The 25344-nt window shown below is 39.1% G+C and overlaps 1 protein-coding gene across 6 annotated transcripts in view; it reads right to left on the minus strand.

Moving 5' to 3' along the window:
* Positions 1–25344, minus strand: part of ZNF521 (zinc finger protein 521) — a 232229-nt gene that overhangs the window by 182765 nt on the left and 24120 nt on the right. For all 6 annotated transcript variants that reach the window (XM_064507330.1, XM_026095949.2, XM_064507328.1 and 3 more), the window contains one exon: positions 24674–24853. Coding sequence is in view for 4 of the 6 variants with exons in the window: in XM_064507328.1 (XP_064363398.1) it covers positions 24674–24853 (180 nt within the window). In the remaining 2 variants the exon portion in view is untranslated. The remainder of the gene's footprint in view (positions 1–24673; positions 24854–25344) is intronic.

Below are 25344 nucleotides of genomic sequence, written 5' to 3' on the forward strand. Positions count from 1 at the left end.
TTCCACCTTAAAATTTGTTTTCCAGATCTGCTGGTAGTTCTCTCTATATTTCTTTTCTGTCTACTGCATTCATCATTATTCAGCTGCATTATAGCACTTAAAAAAAACATCCCAGCTTTGGAAAAAAAAAAAAAAAAGAAAGAAATCATTTGATTTTCATTGCCCTGGAGAGAATTAAATACCCCCAAGGAAAAATTCTGGTACATTCTCTGCACACATTTACATGCAGCCAGTGAAGTAAACATTTCCATAATTGCTCACTTCAGAACACGTTACCCAGTTCCTAGGTACAATAACTGTCAGGAGTCAATGAGGAATAAAGAATTTTCCTGAATCCTTGCACATAACCTGACTAGCATTAATAACTCCACAGTTGTACATAAGTTAAGAAATGGATTACTGCCAGGCAACAACCTTGCTCTGAACACTTTGGGCATAATGTGTTCTTCAAACTACCATTAACAAAATAAATAACTATTTAAAAAAACCCTAAAAACTCAAGGCTATTGATAACAAAGTGTACTTCTCTCTCCATTAAAAATTATGCAGTCAGAACTATACCTTTTTCTTAACCTTGGAAATCATAGTAACAACATATGGCTTCCATTTACTTCCATTTTACTTGTACTGTGAGCTTCTTTGGTGAAGTTGTCTTCTATTGCTAAATGACAAAATGAATGATGAAATTCTGTTGCTATGCTAGAAAAACAAAAAACAAACACTGGTGCCTAATCCCAAAGGAAAACCGGACTTTAGTTATGAATCATCCTTACCAGCAAATCTTGGATATCTTAAATAAAAGACTTTATGTACTTATAGAAAAGAAAACAAACATGATCTAAAAACTTTACTAGAAAGATCCTCCTTCTGCTCCTTATCATTAGAATCCAAGGTTAGAGAGCGTGCCATGAACCTTCAGTGGTTATTTAAACAGAAGTTCCCTACTACAAGGGACACCACTGAATAGTGCTAACATCAAATCTGCTCAGTTTTTATTGCATGCTTGCAGAGCTCTTCATATTGCTGAGACCACAATGAAGAGCCTTGTAAACATGTAATAAAACCAAGCCCACTGGATGTTACAGTATTAGCAATTTTTCTACAAAATGAAAGTATATCCACTTTGTCATCAGATTCCGTCTTTAAAAGCTTTCATCCTTACTATGGTTACTTAATCCTTTTTTGATGTTTCATCTGGAATCTGCCTAATTGGACTGTGAAGAAAACTCACCTACTTACTCTTTTTAAATGTGGCATTTTGTTTTTGGGTTTTTTTTTTAATGTTTTATCTAGACAATCGACTTGTGAAGACAATAAAAGTGTAGCTCTGTGCATTATAAAGTATTTATGATATTTTCAAGGAATTTTTTCACCCAGGCAGAAAATATCCTTTTAATAAGCCCTTTTACTGCAAGAAGCTATTATTGGTCTCTTCTTTATTGTTGTTTTCATATTTTCAGCATAAACATAATGGAGGGAAAAAAAGGAAGAGAGGGGAAAGCAGTCAAAAGACAGATGCAGACAACAGAAAAGTTATATAATCTGATAAAATGATGAATAAAATTAAAACTGGCTGTCAGGCAAAATGAAAAGCAATTTTTTCCTTCTACTTTCATAGTGGCTATGGAAAAGCAGCCAAATCTATATATTGCATGCTGTCTGTAGTTTATGAGTACACACAATAATCAAAAAGGTGCTTTGATTAGAAATAATGCAATGATAAGCACAGCCTAAAATACTGAATAATGCACTCGGTATGACTTCTCCTCTGAAAGTCTAGAGGAAATGTTAGAAGCCCCTATTAAAATAGAAGAATGGACTAATAGAAGAACTCATTGGTTACGTATTTGGGAAACGCAGAACAATTCCTCCTAGAGACTCCATTAATTAGAACTGCTGCCTGAGGGCTGCCAGAGACAAGGCTGTACTCCCTCTTCTTGCATGTGCAGAAGTCTTGCAGGGGTCAAAGGGACTCATACACAAACACTGAAGGTAACATTTAACCCTCTAAAGATTAAGACGCTGTTTGCTTTCAAATTACCACGTAAACCACAGAAAGACTCAGATACAAAATGATAACTGAAGAGGAACAATGCCACAGATACAGGATTTTTTCAAAAGAATTAGGTGAAGAAGTAGGCCCCACATCACATTTACACTCTGCGGCAATTCAATCCCATCTGCTATAAACGTCTAGCAAAATGACAACATATAATCCCTCTCCAACACTATGTTTACTCGATTCATCTAGCTGGAGTCCATTTGGAAGAGAAAGAAGGATGGAACAAAGTATATGCTCTTCCCTTGTGCTTGGCTATGAGGGTCAAGATGGGACTTGAAAGGAGACTTATTCCTGTTTGCCTCTCCAAACTTCTAGTGTTAACTCCATGATTCAGGGAGTTAACTGGTCACCTAGAAGAACCAACGAGGATTTCTTTTCTTCTCCTTGATGCATAACTTATGAGGCTTTTTTCTCATTTTCTTACAAACTACTGGAGATTTGCCACAGTTGGCAACCAGTCATGAGAGGGAAGCTCTCCTCTCCCTCTGAGTGCTTGCTGGCAGTTTTGCTCGTACACAGGGGGCTGAATCAATCACCCGATAAGGACCTCACAAAAAAAATTTTGTCACCAGGTCAGAGCAGGACAGACCATCCCCCTCCAGTGCTGCATGATCTTTTGGAAGTTTTATTTTAAAAATACCTTGTTCCTGCAAGGCCATTTTGGTGATAGCTTCAGTCTCTTCCACTGTGCCCTGTGACACAGTATGGCTGTGGCTTTTTGACTTTCCAACTGTTTCAGTGTAAGGGGAAATATCCTAAATTATGCTGTGTGATGGAGTGAAAACCAGATATCAGTGGTACCATACCCTAAGATAGCTGGTTACCTCAATGATGCAATCCCACTCCTGGCCTCTATCCTTCCAACAACAATACAAATATCTTAAAACAGGTTACTTCATATTTGACAGTAGTATAATCAGCACCAAAACCAGTAACTAATATGCGCTGTATGTTTATGGTTCATAAGGCATCACATTGTTAATGAACAGATAAAACAAGACGAAAGGGCTGTTCTTTGTTTACATCATTTCCTCATAAGCAACAGATGTCCTGATAGACTAGACTGCATTGGCTTTGTTGGTTGAGAACCCCCCACTGGCCCTGGATGAGAACCAAGCATCCATACTGATTTTGTTACAATTCTCAGCTACAACTGAGCTACAGTTACAACAAACCATGAACTGTTGCTGACTCATCTGTGGTCCCATGGGCACAGAGGAAATAATGTATGGAGTCATGCGGTGACTCCACATATTGTTTTCTTCCAGAGACAATTACTGCTTGTTCACCCAAGAGCACTTTCTTGTGGGGTGCCACTCAGTTCCCTGACATCATCCTTCCTGGTTGCTGTATACATGAAGAAATGGCTGGCGGCTTCACCATTATGCCAATTTCCATCACACACTGAATGACTTACATGTGTTTTACTAAGATTTAGGTGAAGATGAGCCGTCCAACACACAACCCAGCATACAGGCAATGAGTCATGGTTAGTTCCCAGAGTAACAGAAAGTCTATACTGACTCTATCCAAAGGGGCAAACAGCCTGAATTTTGTGTTGTGTTGCTGTGGTCCTGATGGGTCTCTCCCTCTGGCAATCCAGAGAGAGCCAATGGCCAAACAACCTTCTTGTGCAATGTCAGAGGCTCTCATGGTTTGATTTACAGACTGATGTATAGATTACCCCTATATTCTCCTACAGAATTTCATCTTCAGAACCTCAGCTGAGCAAAAATGCAAAAATCCCATTACTGAATATGTTCCCTCCCCACCCAGAACATGTTTTGTCATCCACTTTGACCTTCAGATTCCTTTTAGCCATAGCTTACAGTTCTGTTCTTATCTACTAGTTTTACTTAACCTGGGGCCTATATATGACAGAGAACTCACTTATAGCACTTCAGATTTCCTGAGGTGCTTTCCTCAAAGAACATTCCTCTGGTTAGCTCCTGAAAAATTGGCAGGTGCCCTCTGTAAAATCTCCAGTTGCAGGAATTCTATTTCCCTTATTTTATCCCAGCTTAGATTTGTCAGCTTTGATGCTGCAGAGCCAATTTGGTGTGCATTGTTTTTTGGCTGAAATGTGCTAAAGGAGAGAAGAAAAAAAAAGGGGAAGAAAGCTGTATTCTCTTGAAGTAGAGAATAATTGTGAAGAGTTTAAATAGCATTTGCATATTGATCCTAATTGTTGCTGCCATTTTTGCAAGCCCTAGCATACACAGCTTTATAAACTGAAAAAAATCAGCTGATGTATATATTTGTTCTCACATAAGGCTTTTTGTCATGACAGTCTATAAATGCCTACCTTGAGGTGGCATCAAGTCTTCCTCCCTTAAGGCATATTTCTCAGCCTCTTCAGTCATGGAAGCTGTGGGTGTCATACTCAAATGGTGTTGCTTTGGGGGGAGGCTCTCCTCAGTCATTCAGGATCATGCATTCATTACTGCATATGACATCAAAACTGTCTTGTTTTTACACTCTGCTCAAAGAACCAAGATTCCCTGCATCTCTGAGGAGAACTACGTAGGAGACCATCTTCTTTGTTTATTCTCTTTCCAGATAGAGAAAAGGCAAGTTTCAGGAATGACACATGGATGTCTCAAAAAGTTGTTAGCTAAAACCATCCCATGGTTTCCCACTTCAGCGCTTCAACCTCTCTCCAATAACACAACCCCCACTTCCAAGGAGAAATCATCTTTCATCTTACCCCAGAATCCTTCTTCCTCTTAAAATATAGTGGCAAGGCTAATTTTCTTAGTCAGTGCTGGTTACAGCTTGTTGGTCCCGATCACATTTGCAGTGGGAAGTAATGTAATGCTTCCTTTTGATTTCTTCTGGCCAGTAATCACGTCATTTCTGAAGCAGAGTGCTGCACGAGTCTGCTCTATAAAGCCCTGTCTCATGAGCACTGTAGATGTCCTTGAGGCAGAAGTCTGATACCAGCCCAGGTAACTGTGAACACCACCTGAGTGAGGCACAGGATACTAATAAAGATGGCAGCAGTGCCTATACTTCACCAGGTTATTCTCTTTTGTTTTGGTTTTCTGCATTAAAAAAAAAAACACAGTGTGCTCTAGCTTAAAAATAATGATAAATAAATCAATGATTCCAATTTCCTCAAGAATTTTTTGAGCCTTACCTTTAATAAGATCCCAAGAAAAGACTTGTTAGTATTCTCAAGTTACTACCACTCAGTAACTGAGCTAGCTGTCTGCAGCAGGGTCCTTTCCATCACATTCACACTTGAAGTTTGGGTTGGCGATACTAATAGCACACCCTTGAACTGTGTCTCCATTCTTCAATGTGACGCTAAAAGTAGACTGTGCTGCTCTGGAGCATTTTGTCAGCTCACAGTGATTGAAAGATCCTCCCTGAGGCTCTTTTCTCCTTAATATCATGCAGAATTTCTGCCTTCTCTTTCTAAAGAGAATTCCATGTTTAACTTCTCTAGGGTCACTGTATACTAGTGCAGAAAAACAGGTGCAAGACAGGTCTCTCTTTCATGTTAAATTTCTGTACGCTTCAATTCTCCATAGATGATTCATATCATTTCTGGATCAAATTACCTGGTTTTAACTACTGGCAGGAGCAAATTAACAAGGAAAAATGGAATATAAAATGAAACAAATTGTAGTAAGGGTGTAACACACAGAAGTACTGAGAAGTACTGACACACAGAGACTGAGCTCTGAAGTTGCCCTGTTCAGAAGCGTACTTGTACACCTGGTTTACTTTCAGTAGGCCAATACTGAACAAAAAATTCAACATGCTGAGCAATGCATTTCAGGTTAACCGCACCTCTGCCTTCTGTGATTGAAAGCACCTGTCTCCTGGATTCAGTTACCTTCCAAGTCCAGCGGACACAGGTGTGAGTCTGCCATATTCTACAGAAATTCGTACCTCAAAGAGTTGACTTTATGAAAGGACTGTCATGTTATCCAAATGACGTATAATATCAGCAACCAAGTTAAGCAGAGACCAGCATATTTCTGTCTTTTCAAATCAAATATGCAGTCTTGGCACATCCACACTGTGCATTAAAGCAAACAAAAAGTACCCATGCTACTGAGGATCTTGCCAGCCCTGCAACTTAAGCAGCATCCTGAGAAAGAGCCATTGTTTGCTCACAAGTTAAAGCAACTCTTACCTAGATAGCTAAACTATCTCCACATAGTATCATACCATACAATGCAGCCATAACAGCACAGAGTCACCACTCTACTGCAGAGGACTTCACACTGAGATCTATTCTACTCCATTCTATGCAATAAATTTTTCTTCTTCATTGCCCTCTTCCCTTCTGATACCCAAAGCACAATGGAAACTTCTGGGTAACTCCAGCATTAGCGGGGCTTGACTGTCTATTATCTGCTTGTGCACAGCCTTCCTTTACTTAGTAGACTTGTGTATTATGAGTTTCCCTGAACAGATTCAGCTTAGGTTCTCATATTGATCTGATTATTACACTGAGCACATGGTTCTTTTCCCCAACTATTTCCTTATTCACTTGCTACAGCAAACACCAATGAGTAACAGCAGACAAAAGACTAAAGAAGGCTGCCACAGTAATACCTAACTACTACTTTTCAAGGAAAGGTTAATCTTTGTGGAGTATCTTGAAGTGACTACACTGAAATTCAGAGTTGTGTTCCCTCACCTGGGATGCTAGTTCTGCTTTCAGCATGCCTTGAAAGCACAGAGACACAGTCCTGCTTACTGTATTTCCTGATCACATTTATTCATGCCAATACTTAACCCTTCTAAGGGTCATAAGTTAAGCCAGAGTGGTGATGGGGGAGAGGGGACAGAGGATTCTTTTGTTAGTTTTCACTGCAAAGTGGCATGGGTCTCAGACACTTCTGTATCCTTTCAGCTATTAAGATATGTATTCAGCAATTCAAGATTTTAGCAAATCATGTTCTTCACTTCACCTTGCTTACAAAATTTGCTATCCTTTAATTTCTTCCACAGAAGACATTTTACATGCCTGCAAAATTACTTAGATCGGAGATCCATTTGGAAGCCATAATCAGTGAGTAGCATGTTATGCTCGGTAAACTAAAAGTTGGTTATACTTGTATGCATACCTGTGTTCAAATAATTTAAACTAGTTCATATGATATATAGATATGCAAAGCAGCTATTAGAGCAGCCCTCTAATCTTTGAAGCCTCATCTTCACTTTCAAGATGCAGAGATATGTATTTGAGATCTCAAATAAAACATACACTTCTACATTATAAGAATACAATTCTATAAAGAGCTGCATTTTGTTTAGGGGTTTGTTATGCTTTAAATTACTCTGTAGTTTAAATCACTATACAACCTTGTAGCAAAGTATTCTTGGTGCAAGTTTTACAGCTCCAGGTCTCACTTCTCATTCAGGTTCCACAAATCCTAACTCAAGAGTCACAGGAATTCACTTTGTATCCCAAATACAATATACTTTGTAATGGGGAAAGGATAACATGGAAACCAATTCAGGACTGTTACAGCTACATGAATATCTTGCCAGGGACGACAATTGGTAATATATGCGTGCATCATGTCTTGCTTCTCTGTAACAGTATTAATTGGCATAACTAGCATATGAAAAAGGCTAGCTCACGGTACTGATTAAGTCAGTATTTCTGCTTTGTACCAATAGTTTTATCTCTAGTATGACATATATTCTCATTTCCCACCTAAACCAAGAGAAGAAGAATGGGATCCTCAAAAGACAAAGAGCAGTGAAAAGCACAACATCACTGAATGAAGAACCTCCTCTTCACATCCTCCATTCCTCACAGCTCTCCAGGTAATCTCCAACAGTATTTTCCTGGCACTTGAACCTCATGGTACTGTTAAAAATAATTTGCACAAGCAAGGTAGATTTATCATAACCAGTCTCTTGTGTGTGTTACCTTTTCTTTTCAAATAATCTCTGCATCTTAATGACCCAAATTTGGCACTGGAGCATTCCTGAATGACAATTCCCTAGTGTATCATTTCATCCCAAATGCAGAAGATTCCTTCACTGATGGCCCCAAAAAAGAATTGGAAAGCATTAAATTGTGGGATGGCCAAAAGAACAAGACAATGCTGTTAACATTCTGTTAATGTTCCACGGAACTGCCTTTTACCTGTAAACTGAAATTCTAGTCTGAAGTTCAGTGCTTTCAAGCCTAAGAATAATTTCTTCATGCTTTCTCAGCTTAGAGAAAACAGTAGTACTTCTGGGTTCGGGCTGAGACAAGAGACCATTAACTGTGTCAGGAAGGTGTCTTTTAGATGAGGCAACAGCTGAGCAGAACTTTTCAGGGTCACAATTTTGGTTGCAAGTGCCTACATCCCACCATAAATGATTAAGTTCTTTTTTTGGATTTATTTTTTTAAGTACCCTTAGATCTTCCTAACCTTACTGAGATACTGTGAGGATAAATATATTAAAGACTGAATGGCAAAAAGATACTGTCACATTGGAAGTTAAATCCAAGACAGATTTAAGAGAGACACATTTAATATTAATCTTCAGTAGTCATTGCAATATGAAAGTTCACAATTATTAAAAAAAATAAAGCTTTATGCCTTTCTCTGGATGAAAACATTGAAGCTACTAATTATCTGCATGAAGCAGAGGATTCTGACTGTAAGTAATTACTCATGAAAAGTGATGGTAATTTGTCTAACTCATCTACTATCACCTGGTCCCCTCCACATTCAACTATGCACTCTCTGAACCCCTTTCATGTAGACTGGCTTTTCAGGATCAGTAATTTTAAATAGCTTAAAATCTACTCATGGCTTAACAATGGAAGAAATGAGTGGACTTTAAACGTATTTTCTTCATGAAGGAGCAGTAGCTTGCACAATTTTCTTGTCAGCAATCAAGCAGAACCATTTCCCCAGTTTCTTCCTCAACTATATATTAAATGACAATTTCTGTCCTTTCATTTACAATTTTTCTGATAGAAGAGGCAAATAATCATAATACAAGAGTTCTAAAAGAAAGAAACATTAGTGGTTTACGTTGGGCATTTTTCTTCTAGTAAGTTAATTCAAAAAAAACCCTGCATATCAAACTCACCACTACACCATTTCCCTTTCTACCAGGACAAGAGTCTTTTGTATTTTCACTAAGCTTAACACAGAGAGGAGGAAAGGTAAAAGTTTAAAAATTCCTGAAAAGTGGAGAGGGAAGACAAGAAATTAGAAAGAAATGACCTTCAATAATTAGAAAGCAAGCTTAAAGAGTGGGTGTAATTTTAAGTAACAGGGAGGAAACAAGTTACCAAGCACATCTTAAGATTGGAAAGAAGAAACTTTTTCTTTCCTTTTTCTTGCGCTATCATCTCATAGAACACAGTACAGGCTAGGTGCAGAAGAAGAAAGTCAAAGAACATATGAGGACTCATTTTACGAGATCAGTTTTAGGGATGTACAATTTAAGGTGAAATAACTTTATTTAGCTATCCATCCTTGAATGATTAATCCACTGCTGCATGAACTTCAAATGAAATACATAAAACCAGGCAGGTCTATGTTTAAAAAAAAAAAGAAAGAAAGAAAGAAAAGGAAATAGAGGGAAAAGTATGAGATCCAGCAGGCTTTTTGCTCAGACAGTCTTACTGTTTCTTAAAATACTGTATGCCTGCTTATGTTCATAGGGACTGAAAAGTGACTGAATGCTACAGTCTTTACTTACACAATGACATAGCATTATGCATGTTATTCAAGAAACATTTCACCAATGCAGATTAGTTATCCACATACATAAATAAATAGACTTTTTGGATCCTGGAGACGATGTACAGTTTCTTGTGAAAAAACAATGAAGATTGTCCATGTTTCTCACAGATGAAATGCTAGCAGAAAATCTTAATTGTAAAGTATATTTTTCATGGAAATGTACGGCATAACTACATTGGATATTTTTTTAAATACAACACCTTTATAGGCAAACACTATTATACAAAAGGCAAATAAAGAGTTCTATATTGGAACCATGTCCCAAAAGCTAATGTGCAATCTAATTAACTCACAATGACTCTTCTTTCAATCTGATTTAACTGCTTTTTGAGAAGCAGTAAGAAAGAATCTTTTATTCAGTAGGTTAAGCAAAGTGTAAGAAGCAGAAAGAGGGAACAACTTAAAGCCAGTCAAAAGTTGGAGAAACTTTTTATAGAAAAAGACGCTTACTGTGTCTCTTTCTTGTGTCTCTTTTTTTCCATTCAAAAAAAAAATCAATTCTATAAGAGCAGAGGAAATGTTACAAACCATTTTTATACTCAAAGTAAAATTTCTTCAGTTCCAGTGTCACCAAATGCAATTGCAATATACAATAAAATTTTTTTTTAGTATTCATTCATTTTATTTTTCATTTGTTTTTAAAACTTATCTTTCTCTGTTCTCCCCATTCCTGCTCCTCAAAAGAAGTCATGTAGTTCTGATAAAACCATATACTTTAAAGTTAAGAGAATAGCTGCCAAGCCTATAAACTATGCAAATAACATTTGGATTGCAAACCACATTTATTACACTTGGCTGATGGAGGAATGATCTTTCTGTGTCTTGATTCACTAAGGGCGCACAGGCTACCTAAAGACACAACATTTCCTGCACCCCTAATAGCTTCCACGGTTTAGTAAATGTATTCCACCTATTACAGTAGAAGACTTCAAATCCAAACTTTTCCTCCACAGAGCATCCTGCATTTCTACATCCTAGAATGTTAAGAGAGGAAAGGAAGGAATGATATATGCATTTAACAGCAATTGCACTGGGGTCTATTATAAGTGGTTTGATTTTTAAGCTACCTAATAAGAGACAGAACCCCAAGCCTCAATGAGTGTGTATTAGAAAGCATACATTATGCCCTCTATCGAAAATTACGTAATTTGACAGTAAAATGTATAAGTAAGCCCGTAATTACCTTAAGTGTCTGCCACAGTCAACCCTCTGGGCTCACAAGTCAAAATATTGTGCTATAACTCCCAGAGAACAGAGGTAAGGAGAAAAGGGAGGGCCAGGGTACAACTTTAGGGTTAAACACTATCCTGAGCCACTTCCTCAACCCAATGATTCAGGATTGTGTGGGACTGACAGCCCTTGAATGCGGGAACAGCTTCTCTAGGCATGTTCTTTGGCAGGCTTATCAGGGCCATCCTCCCCCTGCTTATGGTAAAAATGTTCATGCTGTCAGGGACCTCTGAAACGAGGGAGTGACAACAAGTCAGACCATTCTGAAACATGCAACTCCCATGAGTACTACTCACCTGAAAAACACACCATCAGCTATTTTTTGGCCATGTGCATGTGGAATAATCCACCCAATCAGATTGTAAGAAATGAAGAGCAGTCTGCTTTTTGTGGACAGCTGAGATCCCATGGCATTTTTCACAAGAGCAGGAGGTTTGCCACATTATTCTTGGCCAGAGTTTCCTGTCTCCCTCTACTATGTCACATGGGTCTTTGCTGCTATCTTCTACTGCAAAGTTGGCTGCATTTCATGGTGTTGTAGATAAATAGTTGTAAAATAAATTTGGTGAATAGAGAATGAAAGGCATTGTGCAATTATTATAAGCATATCAAATATAAGGTTTGCCTCACATCCAAGGAGGGATACTGACAAACTATATTTATTAATCAGTTTCATCTGATAGACCCTTCCATCATCCTCACAGCATCGGATCCACTAATTGAGGTGTAGTTTCAACACACATCATATGAAAAAAATCTGTGGGACTTGCAGCATACAGGGATTCTCTTTGATTTAGTGTTCGAGCCTATGAATTTTGCAATAGGTAGAATTTAGCCTTTAATTTGTATTGGGCCTCTTTCCATGCCCATAGAGTAGAACTATGCAAGTAATTTTTAAGTACTTTAGGCACTGGCCAATAACTGAAATCCAGTAGAAAAGGCAATAGCCTCTCAGGAAGCCAACTCAGCACACACATACTCATCCTCTGCAATACATTAGGCCAACTATGCGTGCATTGACCGAAGACAAACAATGTAAGCTGTATGCAATAATACCCAACGCTCCTTTGCCCCATGCTATGAGGGGTAAATGTTCCTATCTTTTTGGAACATTTTGTTATATTTTCAGTGATATCTGCTATGGTATAATTATAGGAAAACATTACACAACGTTTTTAAATGATGGAGCATTTAAAAAAAAAGATCAAAAAATGATCAAGTCAAGAATGGGATTATTGGAATGGATAACTGTGGCAGCAACAAGACAGGCTGTAGACCTGACATTGCATCTATGGTCTTGGTTCCTATAAAAAGCACTGTAAACTTAATCCAGCAGAGGCTGTAGAATGAAACTAAGTATATTGAGTTTCAGCCTGCTATTCTTGCTGCAGTAGCCAACAGTAATAGTAGCACTATTCTGGAGATCCTAGATGCAAAAAAGGAACAGAAACAAACAGTAAAAAACTGAAAAACGAAAGACAGGAGAGAACAGACAAGCAGGAGAGAAGCAGTAGGATACTCCAGCACCAGAGAAAATCATCTCCATCCTTCTCAGCCAAAGGGAGAACTACAGGGATATCTGACCTGCTGATAGCAGAAAAGGCAATACAAAGGCAAGCACACCTCTGGAAACGCTCAATAAGAGAATGGAAAGTATAAAGATAACAGTACAGAAAAATAGAGCCTTAGTAGCAAAAATAAGCACTGAAAGAAACAAGCAAAAATCAAAGACAATGACAGGGGGAGAGAGCTACAGAAGAGTGAGAATCTAATTTTAAGAAGATAAACTGCATTTTTTCCATTTCCTCAGCCTTTGCTTTTGAAGCATCTGGCATCATGGCAGACAGAGGAAGCTTTTCTACTTTCAGAATAACCTGCCATGGGAAACTGCTAGCAACTATAGTGTTAATACCACAGTCTGCCAGTTCTTTCGGAAGTGCTATTTAGAAATAAGTTTGTTAAGTGCAGACTATTGTGAAATGATAAGGACTGTTGGAAAGGCAGAGATCTGAGCATCACAGAGAAAAATCCTGAGAATAATAATATAATCTGATGAGTGTTTGAACTCACTAGTAGAAATCCTGCCCTCAATGAACATAATAATGACATTCCCATTGGTTTCAGTGAAGCAAAGATTACCACCAACAACTGATGGACATAAATGGAAAAACATTATCCAGTCAGGCTACACAGACTCTTAGTAAAGGAAAGATTGTCCTATAAATATTCTAATCACAATATTATAGAAAAAAGCAAATACTAAAACTGTTTTAAGTATTTCAAATGCAGTTTATAAGAACAATTAGAATCATACAGAAACCTAAGGTTATTGACATATTAAAATAGTACAAGACAAAGGATGTGTTGCTTAGAAACTAAAAGTACAGGAAAGATTAAACATGCCCAATCTTTTGCAAAGAAAATCTAAGCATCACTTCTGGCCAGGAGTTAGATAATTGCAATAATAAATAAATGCATACATAAGAAAAAACATTAATGTTAATTTATCTGCTAACAGTAACATTGACGTGTTATGCACACATATGCTGAAGTCTACATTTGTCAGGACAAGGTAAACCAGAAGCTGCCCTCTCATTTCCCTATCCATTGCTTTTACAGCTGGTAGAAGGTTTGCAAAGTGCTTGAAAAACTTGACCCTTCTCCTGCCTCCCCCGCATGAGTCACCCAACCTTCCTTCAGTCATTAGACTGCACTTCCTGCTGGGATGCTGCACTAAAACAAATGAGAGACACCAGTGCTAGTCACCGTTAGGGAGGTAATAAACCAGTGACAGGTATTTTAATGAAATTTAAAATGAACTCCCATATATTATACACATCGACGAAGTGCCAATCCATGACATTATCTTACACAGAGATGCATTTTGAAAGACATTTTGAAAGACTTCAATTCATCCCCTGTACTGAAGGCATGCTTTCCTTGTTTATATACAGTCATAATAGATTTTCTGTATTTTATGTGCCTCAGAAATACTACAGAGAAAAAGTTAAATCAATTTACTTGTATATGTATAAACTTAACATGATTTCAATAACATTATATGGAGTAAATTTAAACCACATCATCACAGATGAAGTTCCAGCATTTCATGTTACTATTAAATCAGTATCAAAACCCCCCTCTCAAGCCTGAGTTTTTTAAAAGTCTACTGCCCATTCACCTTTTCAAATTTGCTTCAATTCACCACCATAATTTTCAGTTCTACCATGCCTTTCAGGCATCCACTTTTCCGGGAAAACCTCACTTTCCTCCCCACAAAGTAAACCCCAAATCAGGCACCTATTGGAAGAAGTGATCATGCTTAGTCAGTCAAATTTAATTAAAAATTTACCCTTTCAGTCCATAGACCCTCCTGATATTTTACTTCCAAACTTGCCTACTATTGCACTAATTGTGCTTAGAGAACTGCTGTCCCCATAAATTCCTTGGGTTTCTTCCACAGTGCACACAGGAGACACAACCCCTTTAAATTTCAAGGAGTTCCCACTGCAATGTAGAAGAAAAATTCAGAGATTATGGAATAATCATCTCCAAATCGATCAATTTCCCCCTGAAGGTAAAAAACTGAAAGAAAGAAAAAAGTTGAACAGTTCCAGCTTGCCTTCTTGAAGGGAATGTACCCCCAGGGCGCATTGTAGAATGATCCCCATCTCTTTCTCCTCATGCTTATTAAAAGGTCATAGATTTCAGTTAAACTACAGCATTCCCAAATGATATCCACAGCTAAAGACTATGACCTCTTAGTACAAGTACAGGGATACAAAATTAGGAATATTAAGAGTTCACATTAAGAAAGAGCTTGCCTCAACTATGAGCCATTATGGAATAGTAGTTGGGATTAATAGCATACCTAGTGTCTTGTAAAATACTGTGGATCTTTAGCAAAAGGGACTGCAGGTTCCAGTATTTTTAGTAGGTGCGGCACCCTATGCCAGTGCTAAATTTCTATATGAACATCACAGTGGATTTCCACAATCCAGTATTCAGTATAACAGGTATACTTCTCAAAAGGCATAAGGTACACCTCAGAATATCCCAAGTGAATTAAGATGTACTCTGTCTTTGTCTTAACCCTATCCCTTCTAGGAGAGTCAGAGTATGAAAGCAGAAGTAGTTTTACAACCATCACAGACAAGTTTTTATGCCAAGACCAGGCAAGGACGGGGGTATTTTAAACACCTTTCTCCTTCAACAATTCTCTTTACAGAAAAGAGAAGGTTTTTTACACCCTCCAGATGATGCTTGAGATGATAAACTCAGCCCATATAGATAGCATGTTAGTGAACTACCATATCACCCAGAAGCCTTAACACCATACAGCTGATTGTATAAACATGAATTAATGTTCTTCTACAACTATGTTAAGCAAAATCTTAAAGAGTTGTGGGGAATTTTGTTACATTTGGCTTTCAAGCTATGAATTTAACTGCTGAACATATAAGCAATGATACTCTGTTGTACCTCCCATTCAGTTCATTTCTAAATGGTAATTAAAGCAAGCACCAATAATAAAAACAGCAAGTATTTCAAGAAAATAATTTTAGAAGGTGCAAGAAACTCACTGTTTAAAAAGACTAATCTGTCATGACAACAAGACACATCTTGCAATACACTGACAACACATAACAAATATTCCAGTAAAATAGAAACACATAATAAACAACAGGTATTTACTCTACAGTAACTGACTCTGAAGCATTGCAGTTAGTATGGACTGTAGGTGTGCATATGTGCATGCATGCAGGACTTTATCATTATTTTATTTTTAATATTATGTCTATTAGAATCATACACATGAATTCCCACTGTAGTGGATAAAGGTCAGGACAGCTATGACCCTATATCACCAGCAGCTTTACAATTCAAAGTTTGTATTACTGAGGACTGTGAAAAGCAAGGAGACAAGCCTGGCCACAGGATCCATATTGATTACAACAGTAATTGGAAGCAGCATAGTCATCATAGGGTAAGTAACGACTATTTTTTCTTCTTCATGAATGTGCCAGTGTTGATGACTCCCCCCCCCCACTTCCCTTCTCTCCCCTGCAGGCAACCATCTTCCTTGGACAATGAGAACTGGGAATTTCAGCTGCATAGATCAAATAGTGATTATAGTACTGCTCTCCCCAAACTGGAATGAGCTCTGGCAGTTAAGTCCTCCACACAATGCTTGATAAAGGTCAGTGGATTACCTCATGTCATCACCTGGCAGATCTCAGAAATTGGACCCTTTTCTGAAACAGGCAGGAGGTGTCACTTGAGCACTGGGGGAGGGAGGTTAATATTTGATTGGAAAGACACAGTAGCCAAACAGTAATGCAGAGAGATACCCTGTACTGCCCACTTGGAAATGCTCTGTGAGGAAATGACTTGACCTTTAGAACACCCAGCAGTGGCTATAAATAAATGGAGCAACAGTCTGTCAATGTAATAAAGCAAAGCCTTGGATCTAGCTAGGGCTGATTTTCAACACAGTGCCAGGGAGGCACATGATCTAAGTCTGAAAGAGCTAGGGAGCTGGGCAAGTTATTCCCCCAGTGTTTGGAAACAGGGACCATGGGGTGGAGATAGCCTGGTAACTCAGAAGCACCAAAGCCAGAAGAAGAATTATATGCAATGTTGCCATGGCTCCTCTCAGGGCCCAGTGGCATTGCATTCACCCACAATGGCATGTCAGATACGTCAAATTGATGGTCCTATGGCCCTATGTCAAAAAAGCACCACACCACACAGACATGTCTTCTGGAATAGCTCAATTAAAAAATATCCATAAGTCCTACTGCTGAATGTGACTTGAGAATAAGACAGTGAGGTAAGGTAAATCATTTACTTAAAGCTAAGTCCATGCTGAAAAACAGATTTTGGGTGGCAGGAACATGGAGTCACCGAACCTGCGGAATGGTGTACTGTTGTCCTCAATATTCATTCCTTACCCTCAGTGAAAGAATATTTACTGAGAAGCTTTGAGCAGGAGTGGTGAAAAGCATGATTCAAATGTAGGATCCACAAGTCTCAAGATGACCCGATTGATGTTCTGGACAGGAGTGAACACCTCGATGTGCATAACAGCACTTCGGCAAACTCTGCTGCCATACTACATTTGCCCAGTAAGGCATATGGTTTGCTGCAAGATGAGCCTTAGTAGCACTAAACATGATGTTAGATTATTTAAATGTAAAGGACAGTTGACAGACAGCTGTACCAAGGTCTAGGCCCTGTAACCACTGTTACAACCACTGGGGCTGCCTACACCAAAACACTCTGCAGATGAGAGAAACACAGTGTGCAATCCAGTGTTTGCTGCTGCATGCCAACACTTCCTGGGCCAGCAGGGAGACGTCTCTGTCCATGGTACTCAGCCAGGTTTTCTCACTGGTGTAGGGACATGGGGTCTGATAAAGTCTCCTTCCATTATGCTGCAAGCTCAGGTTCATACAGTATAAAGTCCTTAGCAGACACATATAGTAGATAAGCCAGCCAAAGCTATCCTTGCCAGTATGGGCTGCGAGAATTACCTGTCTTTTTAGTGATGGAAAAGTCAGCCTACAGTAAGAGGAAAACAGGGAGCAAAAGGCAGAGAAAAAGTATCAGCGAAAGATATATAAGAAGCACTGACAGTCCCTAGGATGACACCAACACTTGCTTCCTCTCCCACTTCTAAACAGAACAAGATTTCTGACATTTAGAATTCACGTTCACGAACAGGTTTATTACTGGGGTTCCCCGAGGCAAGAATATCGGTTCCATGATACAGATGTCAATTACCTTCATTTACAAGGGGTCACTGACAGACAGCTCAGGAAGTGCAACAGGCTGCTTTTAAAAACCTTAGAGATGAAAAGCCATTGGTTTTATGGCTTTATTAATAGTCTCAAGAGGAGAGATTAATGGTTTCCCAGCACAAGGGGGAGGAGTTTGTCTCCTTACCCATGTTGACTGTTCATCACAGATCTGCAGCAAGAAGGCTATGCAGTCTACTTTCACTGGTTTGAACTCTAGGACACTGAAGTTTATTGCACATCTCAAGAGTACCAAGCTACCTACAGGATGGTTTAAGCAAGATTTTGATATAAAAGTCCAGGACTGCAATGATCAAAGCCTTCATCTCTCCTGTCTAGGAGCATAGAGTTTTGCTTACAAGCTTCTATGTGGCAGATGTCCCAAATTACTATAATTTTAACAGGACTTTGTGCTCCTGTAATGCCTTAGCCATTCTATAATACCTAAGAACATCCAACTGCACTGACAGGCTTACTCCAATAGGCATGTTCAGAGGCCCACTCTCACAAGACTGGGTTTCCCACAGTAGCTACACAATTGCCCACTGCTCTTTTAATTCAAAATGATGATTTTTGGAGGTAGATGTTTTAGCTACCACCCCATTCCCCCTTTTCCCCAAAAATCAAAGATTTGGAGTAGGAGACATGGTCCTGGACCACGTAATTCTAAAAGTGTTTGAGTCAACAACTCACAACTCAAAGGAGTGCAAACTGCAATGTGTGCCGGCTGGGACAGGAAACTGGAGGAGAGGGTCTGCTTTCCACTCTCTCAGTCAAACAGAATGTCATTTTGTGGAAAAGAAGTCAGAAGTTTGTGGTCCAAAGCAAACGGAAAAGTAGAAGCATGCCTCTGTAGTCCAGCAACTGGGAAACCTCCTGGGGAAAAAGAGAGGCCTAGGCTCAAGTCCCCAGTCCGAGTACTGTTTGTCTTTTATTCACTAACTGTTTAACGTAAAATCCATATGCAGTTCTTGGTGCAGGAATTCTCAAGAGAGAGAGGGTGACTCTCTCAAGTGAAGTAACTACTTGGCAAACAGTGCTTGGCAGTGTGCCACTGACTGCAATGAGGCTGATGAATATGCTTTTGGTGCATCCTGGGTTTAACTTCTTAGGGTCCTTGTCCTCAGAAGCACTTATATCAAACTCAGATTTTTCTCTTGTACTGCAGGGATGACAAAGGATCCTTGCCATGTATCTCTTCTCCACACAACTAGTGGAAATTGAAAAACCAATGGCAAGATCTGTAAGATGTTTGGCCAGCTCTAGGATTCTTTCACTAACAGGAAGAGCAATTCTAGCTAAGAAATCAAAGCATGACAATGCCAAGTGCTCACAAGATTTATCTTGTAGTCTCACTGTGCACAGTATACATCCTTTGGGACAAAATCCCCTGGGAAGTTTTCAAGTCTTCTAGTGCAGGAGATGGTCCTGGCATTACCAACTCATTCAGAAAGGTGAAAGATTCCTGGGCACTAGGAAGAAGAGAAAAGAGGCGAGAGAAGGAAACCATTATAGTGGAATCTCTATTACCTCCTGTTTGGTAAGTCCATGACACTTGTGGTGCATGCTTTCTGTGAAGCTGTTAGGGAGCACAACCTCTTATTTCTAGACATGCAGGAAGATAGTGATCTCTTTTTCAACCACACAGGAGGATGACACCCATGAAATTTAGGTTTGGTTATAATGGGAAACACACAAGTACTGACTCAGCAAAAAGTTGCCAGCTTAGTGTTACTCCAGTGTTGATGGAGAGCAGCATTCAGAATAACTGCTCCCCACCACATCTGTTGGAATTATTCTCAGATGGAATGCGAGAGGACTCTCTGATCAGCACTAGACAGTAGGACTACATCTCCTTATCAGCAGGGGATACACGACTATAACCAGTAACCTTTTCAGCATCAGAAACAACTTAGGGAGTAACACAAATGGCTCTCAACTCTGCCTGACATACATACTTAACCCTGCCAAAGCTCTAGCACTAAGTTAGAGTACAAAGCACTAAAACTAAGTCTACCTATCACCTATTATTAAAATAAATATCCCTGATGGAGAAATAGCTCATGCCTTTTCTGTCAGAACACCCTTAGTGTTGAAGCTATGGCTGCATATGATTCAGCAGCCTGCTTTCAGACAAGTTTTACAGCCTCTGATGTCAGCGTGATTAATAGGGAAGTCATGTGTAACAACAGCTAGGTCTACTGACATTCAGGTGGAAGATGCCAGTCTTGTGTACCAGCACTTCCATCACTGTTGAGTTGTGCAACATCTCAGCCACCTAGGCTGGCATGCTCACTTCATGATTGCCAAGGTGCAAGGCAGCATAGTCGGATGCTCCTTTTCTAGTATTGCTCTGGTTATGACTGAGACTTCTGATTCCAAAGTGACCTACCTGATCTTCAAGAGAACCAAGCCTGAGGCGAATGCCTCTGAACACACAGAGCCAGTCAGAGGAAGTGAATGCAGTTCTCGCCTACACAGAGAGGACATCATAGAATATGATCCCTGAGGGGTTGGACTGAAAGGTGAAACAAACAGCATGAAGCACTGTGCAGAGAGGACAGATTAGAGGTGAAGCAGAAGATTAAGGAAAGAGTCTGACAAATTGTGCCTCACCAAAAGCATATATGGCAGAAGTGCAGAAGTAAAGTTTTTTTCCAACCCATCTGTTGGGAAAGGAGGGAGAGAAGGTGCTGTTGAGGGTTTCTCAGTATTGAACCAGATTTGATCCTGCAAGCATGTTCCTACAATGGGGTCCAAACTGACATATACTAGAAGGACATCTGGTTCACAGCCATGTTAACTGGGTTCTTTGCTTACACACACAGCTTAGAGAATGACAATGTGCAAGGGGCTCATGAGTTATTGAATGAAAATGCTGCAGGAAGGATAAGTGTGATAAGGGAGTGAGAAAAGCATTGAGATCAGAGAGAAACACTATTAAAACATATTTTTATTACCAATTTTTTGTAATGGCTAAATTCATATAGTTCAGCATCTTATCTGCCAGTAGTTACAAATAATGCAAGGAATTTTTTTTTTTTTTTTACTTTTTCCTCCCCTTTATCCATTACCTGTATTCCACAAACATCACAGGATGTGTCAGCAATTAACATAAATAAATCATCACGTTTTCAGAGAAAGCTTCAGTACAAGAATTTCAGATGACAGCAAAAATATTAGTGAACAGATCATGAAGGGCCTGCTCTATCCTCCACTGAAGTCAATGGGAATCTTTTCACTGACTTCAATGGATATTGGATCAGACCCAAATTGAAAAGATGAATAGCACACACATTAGGATAAAAGAGCAACTATGCCCTCCTCTAGAAAAAAGAGCATGAGTTCAATTCAAACAACAGATTACAGGAAGGAATCAGTTGGGAGAGAACTTTTTTCCTTTTTCTTTGGAAAAAAATCTTTAAGAGAACAGCAAGTCAAGACACTGAGAGCTAAACCTTGCAGAGTTGTAAGTAACCCTCATCTTCCACTATGCTCTGAATAGGTGTGGGGTGACTCACACTTTGAGAGACTGGGCCTGCTGTTTAATAAACCAGCTTCCCTCACCTTACTCCTGTCCTTGATTGAGAGTGCAGAATGGAGATTCAATATAGCAATTTTAGTCTGTCTGCTGAAGTGTCAAAGCTTCAGAAGAACACAGCTAACATTGTGAAATCCAGAAATCAGAAGCCCCAGTATCAATTTGAGAACCTACACTAGAAAGCCTCATTCTCAAGCGTGCTACCAGGTTGGTAGAATTAGGCACAGTCAAGACACTAAGACACTCAACTTCATGTTTCACTTCAGAGGTTTACTAGAGTCTCTTAAGTCATTGTTTTGCCTTCCTGTTTCTTCCATCCACACAGTTCTTGATTAAACCCAGCAGAACTGTATGGGAAATGACCCTACAACTAGGTCAACATGCATAGTTCATAAATTCTGGCTGCAAGTGTAGCTCCTTACCCATCTGACAGAGCTCCAAAACTCAGTAAAATATAAATAAGCTGCAGGGCTTTAAAAATCGAATGTGAACTTCAGAGGCTGAAATATCTGGCATTTTTTAAAATGATGGACAAGTTTCTAAAGAGTCTAGATGGCTCTCCTGTACCTGAAATTAGGACCAGATTGGAAAGATGGTATATCAGGACAGATGATGGACTCTGCTCTCCTCCATAAGGAGGACAGAGTTGACTCAAACAACAGATCATAGAAGAAATTCAATTTTGGTAAACCTCCTGCCTTTCATTAATGAATTCCTGACAGAAAAATAGCTTAGGTTGTCTACTAGTTTCATAGGGACCCTTTCAAGCAGAGCAATTACATAATATTCTATTGCTTCAGAAGATGGTGATGAGGAAAGGAAGTGCAACTGCTCAGAAAGGCCAGCCATGGTAGTAGTATTCTGAAAACTTTGAATCTGACCATGGCACTCAAAGGCATTGATGGAAGTCCAAGAGCAAGGCAAAAGTTCAGGTAACTTGCCTAAAACGCTAAGAGTAAACTTTGTTTTTGTCAAATATATACTGTGCTTCAGAAGGAAAAGGTAAGCTGTTTGTCTGGCAACTGTTTGTCACCAATAAACTAAAAATAATCTAAAAGGATGAGGTTTTTGAAGTGTTGTGCCCCTAGTGTTAGGATATGCATGCAACTTAGGTGCTGCACTGAATTCCCCTCACTAGCAACCTATTTAATACTTTTTTGCTGGAAAAAAAAGGAATCCTTAACTCTAACCACCCCCCTCAGGCCTCTCCCCCAGCGAGAGAAACAGAGGAAGGTTGGCTTTTTTGTCCACTTGGTAGTCCAGGTGCATGAGCACCAGCAGTTTAGGAAGACAAAAGGTTTTATTCACTTCATTAGCTTTCAAACAGTTTGGTTTCTACCCATTCACTATCACAAGTTTCCTTGAAAGAGAGGCAAATGCATTTTTAGGGATTTAAAGCATTTCCTACAAGAATTGTTTTCATTCCCCTGTCCTCTAATATCACACATATATTCCTGCCATGCACCCCAAACAGACTAATCCAAGTAGACTTCTTTTCACTCTCATTTAGCATGGCAACTCTCTGCAAGGCCTGGTCTGTAGCAGTTCAGGAGCAGTACTCCAGGGCTCTTCCTCCTGCTTCCCCCATCTGTTTTTCTTCAGTTTCCCAACTCGACTGTGCAAGCACTGTTCAGTGCACTCTGCTTGCAGCATTAAAGCAGAGCACCTACTTGTTAGGAGGAATCAAGTGTTTGCTAGGGAAGGGAGGCAAGACCTAACCAGGAAGAGAAGAGGACCATATCAGATCAAGGTGAAAAAACAGGGATGAATAAATGGGATTTGAGGTAGGAAAGGGGAGATTCAGGGGATTTGGGGCAGTGGGAGGCTTTCTGGGAGAGAGAGAGAAGAGACAAAGTAAAGCCATTAATTTTTTGACACAGAAAGCGCAAAAGAAAGTAGGTACAAACAAAAGGACAGAGAAACAATAGGACTTGATTAAACTCAAGAGAGAATATCCATACTGCCAGAAACCATGAGTAATATAGACAGATACATCTTAGGAGTTTGCAGCAGCGATTAGGGAAGGGCAGAAGTATCTGTATCTTACATTAGAACATTTTAAAAGCAAGAAAAGGCAAAGCAAAGCATTAATAAAAGCAAACATTTCCTGCTGCAGCAGATTTTCGTCTTCCATGATTTGAAGTTGGGATTAAAACCATTTGGCAAATTCATATTACTTCCTCAACTTTTCTTCTACTCCTGCCCACTTCCTCCTTGTCTGTTCAGCTTTTCACACTTCATTCTCAAGAACTGTAGTGCTACTTGACTTCTATGTCATCTTGCCAGAACTTAGCCTATGGATCCACTGGAACCAAAAATAACCCAGGAAGCTCTCCAGACACGAGCACAAGCACAGACACGTTCTAAGAGCATTCCCAAACAAGAGGGACAGCTTTCTATGTTTACGAAGACTTAATCAAGCAAGGTTTTTAACATAATTGCACTTCACAATAAATATATTTTATGCTGTAGTGAGTAAAACTAACATACCATCTAATAAAAACTAAAAAAGCTTTTCTACTGATATTGAATCTATTTGGACCTACAGTGTGTACCATCAAAAGAGCTATAAAATCTAAAGGACAAAACTACTTCAGCAGATTTGATATGGTTTCCAAGGGTGAGGAGGCTGCCTACGATCATTTCAGTGAGGAACCCAACTCTTTAATTTGTTGTTTCTTTACCTAAAAAGTTAAATAATTCAGGTTTGCCACAGATCCATTGACCCAACTCTGCTCAGGTAAATAGTACCTGATCAGCATTCAGTTCTGCCCCTTAGTAAAGGTGGGATTTTATTTTCCCTTTTAACAATTTGCTTTATTCCTTTCAACTTTCAGTTACTAATTACTGTACAGTCATTTGTAGTTAACAGATTAGACTAAAGCAATATCCAATCCAGCTCTAGAACATGCCATTGCACAAATTCATTATTATGCAGATGCAGTTAAACCCATTTATAAGTACTCCCTGTATTCACAAGTGACTTAGGAAAATATTTATGTTAAGTAAAGTATGGAAAGCTGTACAGCATGAATCTAGAAAATACATGCAGCAGCCAGGCAGACAGACAGCTAAGGAATGCTTTAAATAAGGTGCCAATGTGTAATTATCCATATATCCTTCAACCTGAAGGAAATTTAGACAGCCCCATTTATAGTTTAACATTGCCCCAGAATCCGTTGATAAAGGTCTCACCTAAGCATTCAAGTGTAGGAGTAAAATAACTGAGAAAGGAGGAGGAAGATCAGAAGGAGAGAATGGAAATCAGGAATAGAACAGTGCAAAAAGCCACAAAGTGATAAATATTGTTTACCTGTCAGTTGACATTGATTAATCTTGTGTTCTGTGATATCACTCAGTGACTCAAACACCTGGAGGCAGCTGTCACAGCTGTGCACAGCTTCTTCTTCCAACTCCTCCCCTTCATCCGGCCTTTTCTTACAGTCTAGCACTTCTCCATCTTCTGCCTTGTCTTCTAGTTTACAGTTAGGGTCTGAAAGAAAATCAAGATCGTGACCTCAGGCTTCTAAGAACAGAACCTTTAAAAAGAAGAAAACAAAAAGCAGGATAGGTTCTTGTGGTAACAGTGAGAAGGAATATTTTTGGCATAAGCCTGCAGCACTGTAGATTTTATTGCTAAATAAGCACAGGAGGCTTTTTACTTAATTTTTTTCTAACTTTGATGAAAGGAGAATTTCCCTTCTACTTCCACAAATGCAGCACTATTCCTCACTCAAGCAATTCTTCCATGCTTCTTTGTTAAGTTTGTCGATTTTATCACAGTTATTGAAGCTGCTTTGATCATTATAAGAAAGGATAAGCCACCTATGCAACTAGTTTTCAATTAAAAGAAAAATCAAGTCAATGAGTGTGCAGGAACTTCTTTTCACTGTTTAACTACAGCGTTTCACAGGAAATTACCAGAATTAAGAGACTAACAAATTTGATTTACATAAACATGAAATTAATCTTGATTTTACAACC

The sequence above is a fragment of the Dromaius novaehollandiae genome, chromosome 2 (genome assembly GCF_036370855.1).
Source record: "Dromaius novaehollandiae isolate bDroNov1 chromosome 2, bDroNov1.hap1, whole genome shotgun sequence".
Lineage (NCBI taxonomy): Eukaryota > Metazoa > Chordata > Aves > Casuariiformes > Dromaiidae > Dromaius > Dromaius novaehollandiae.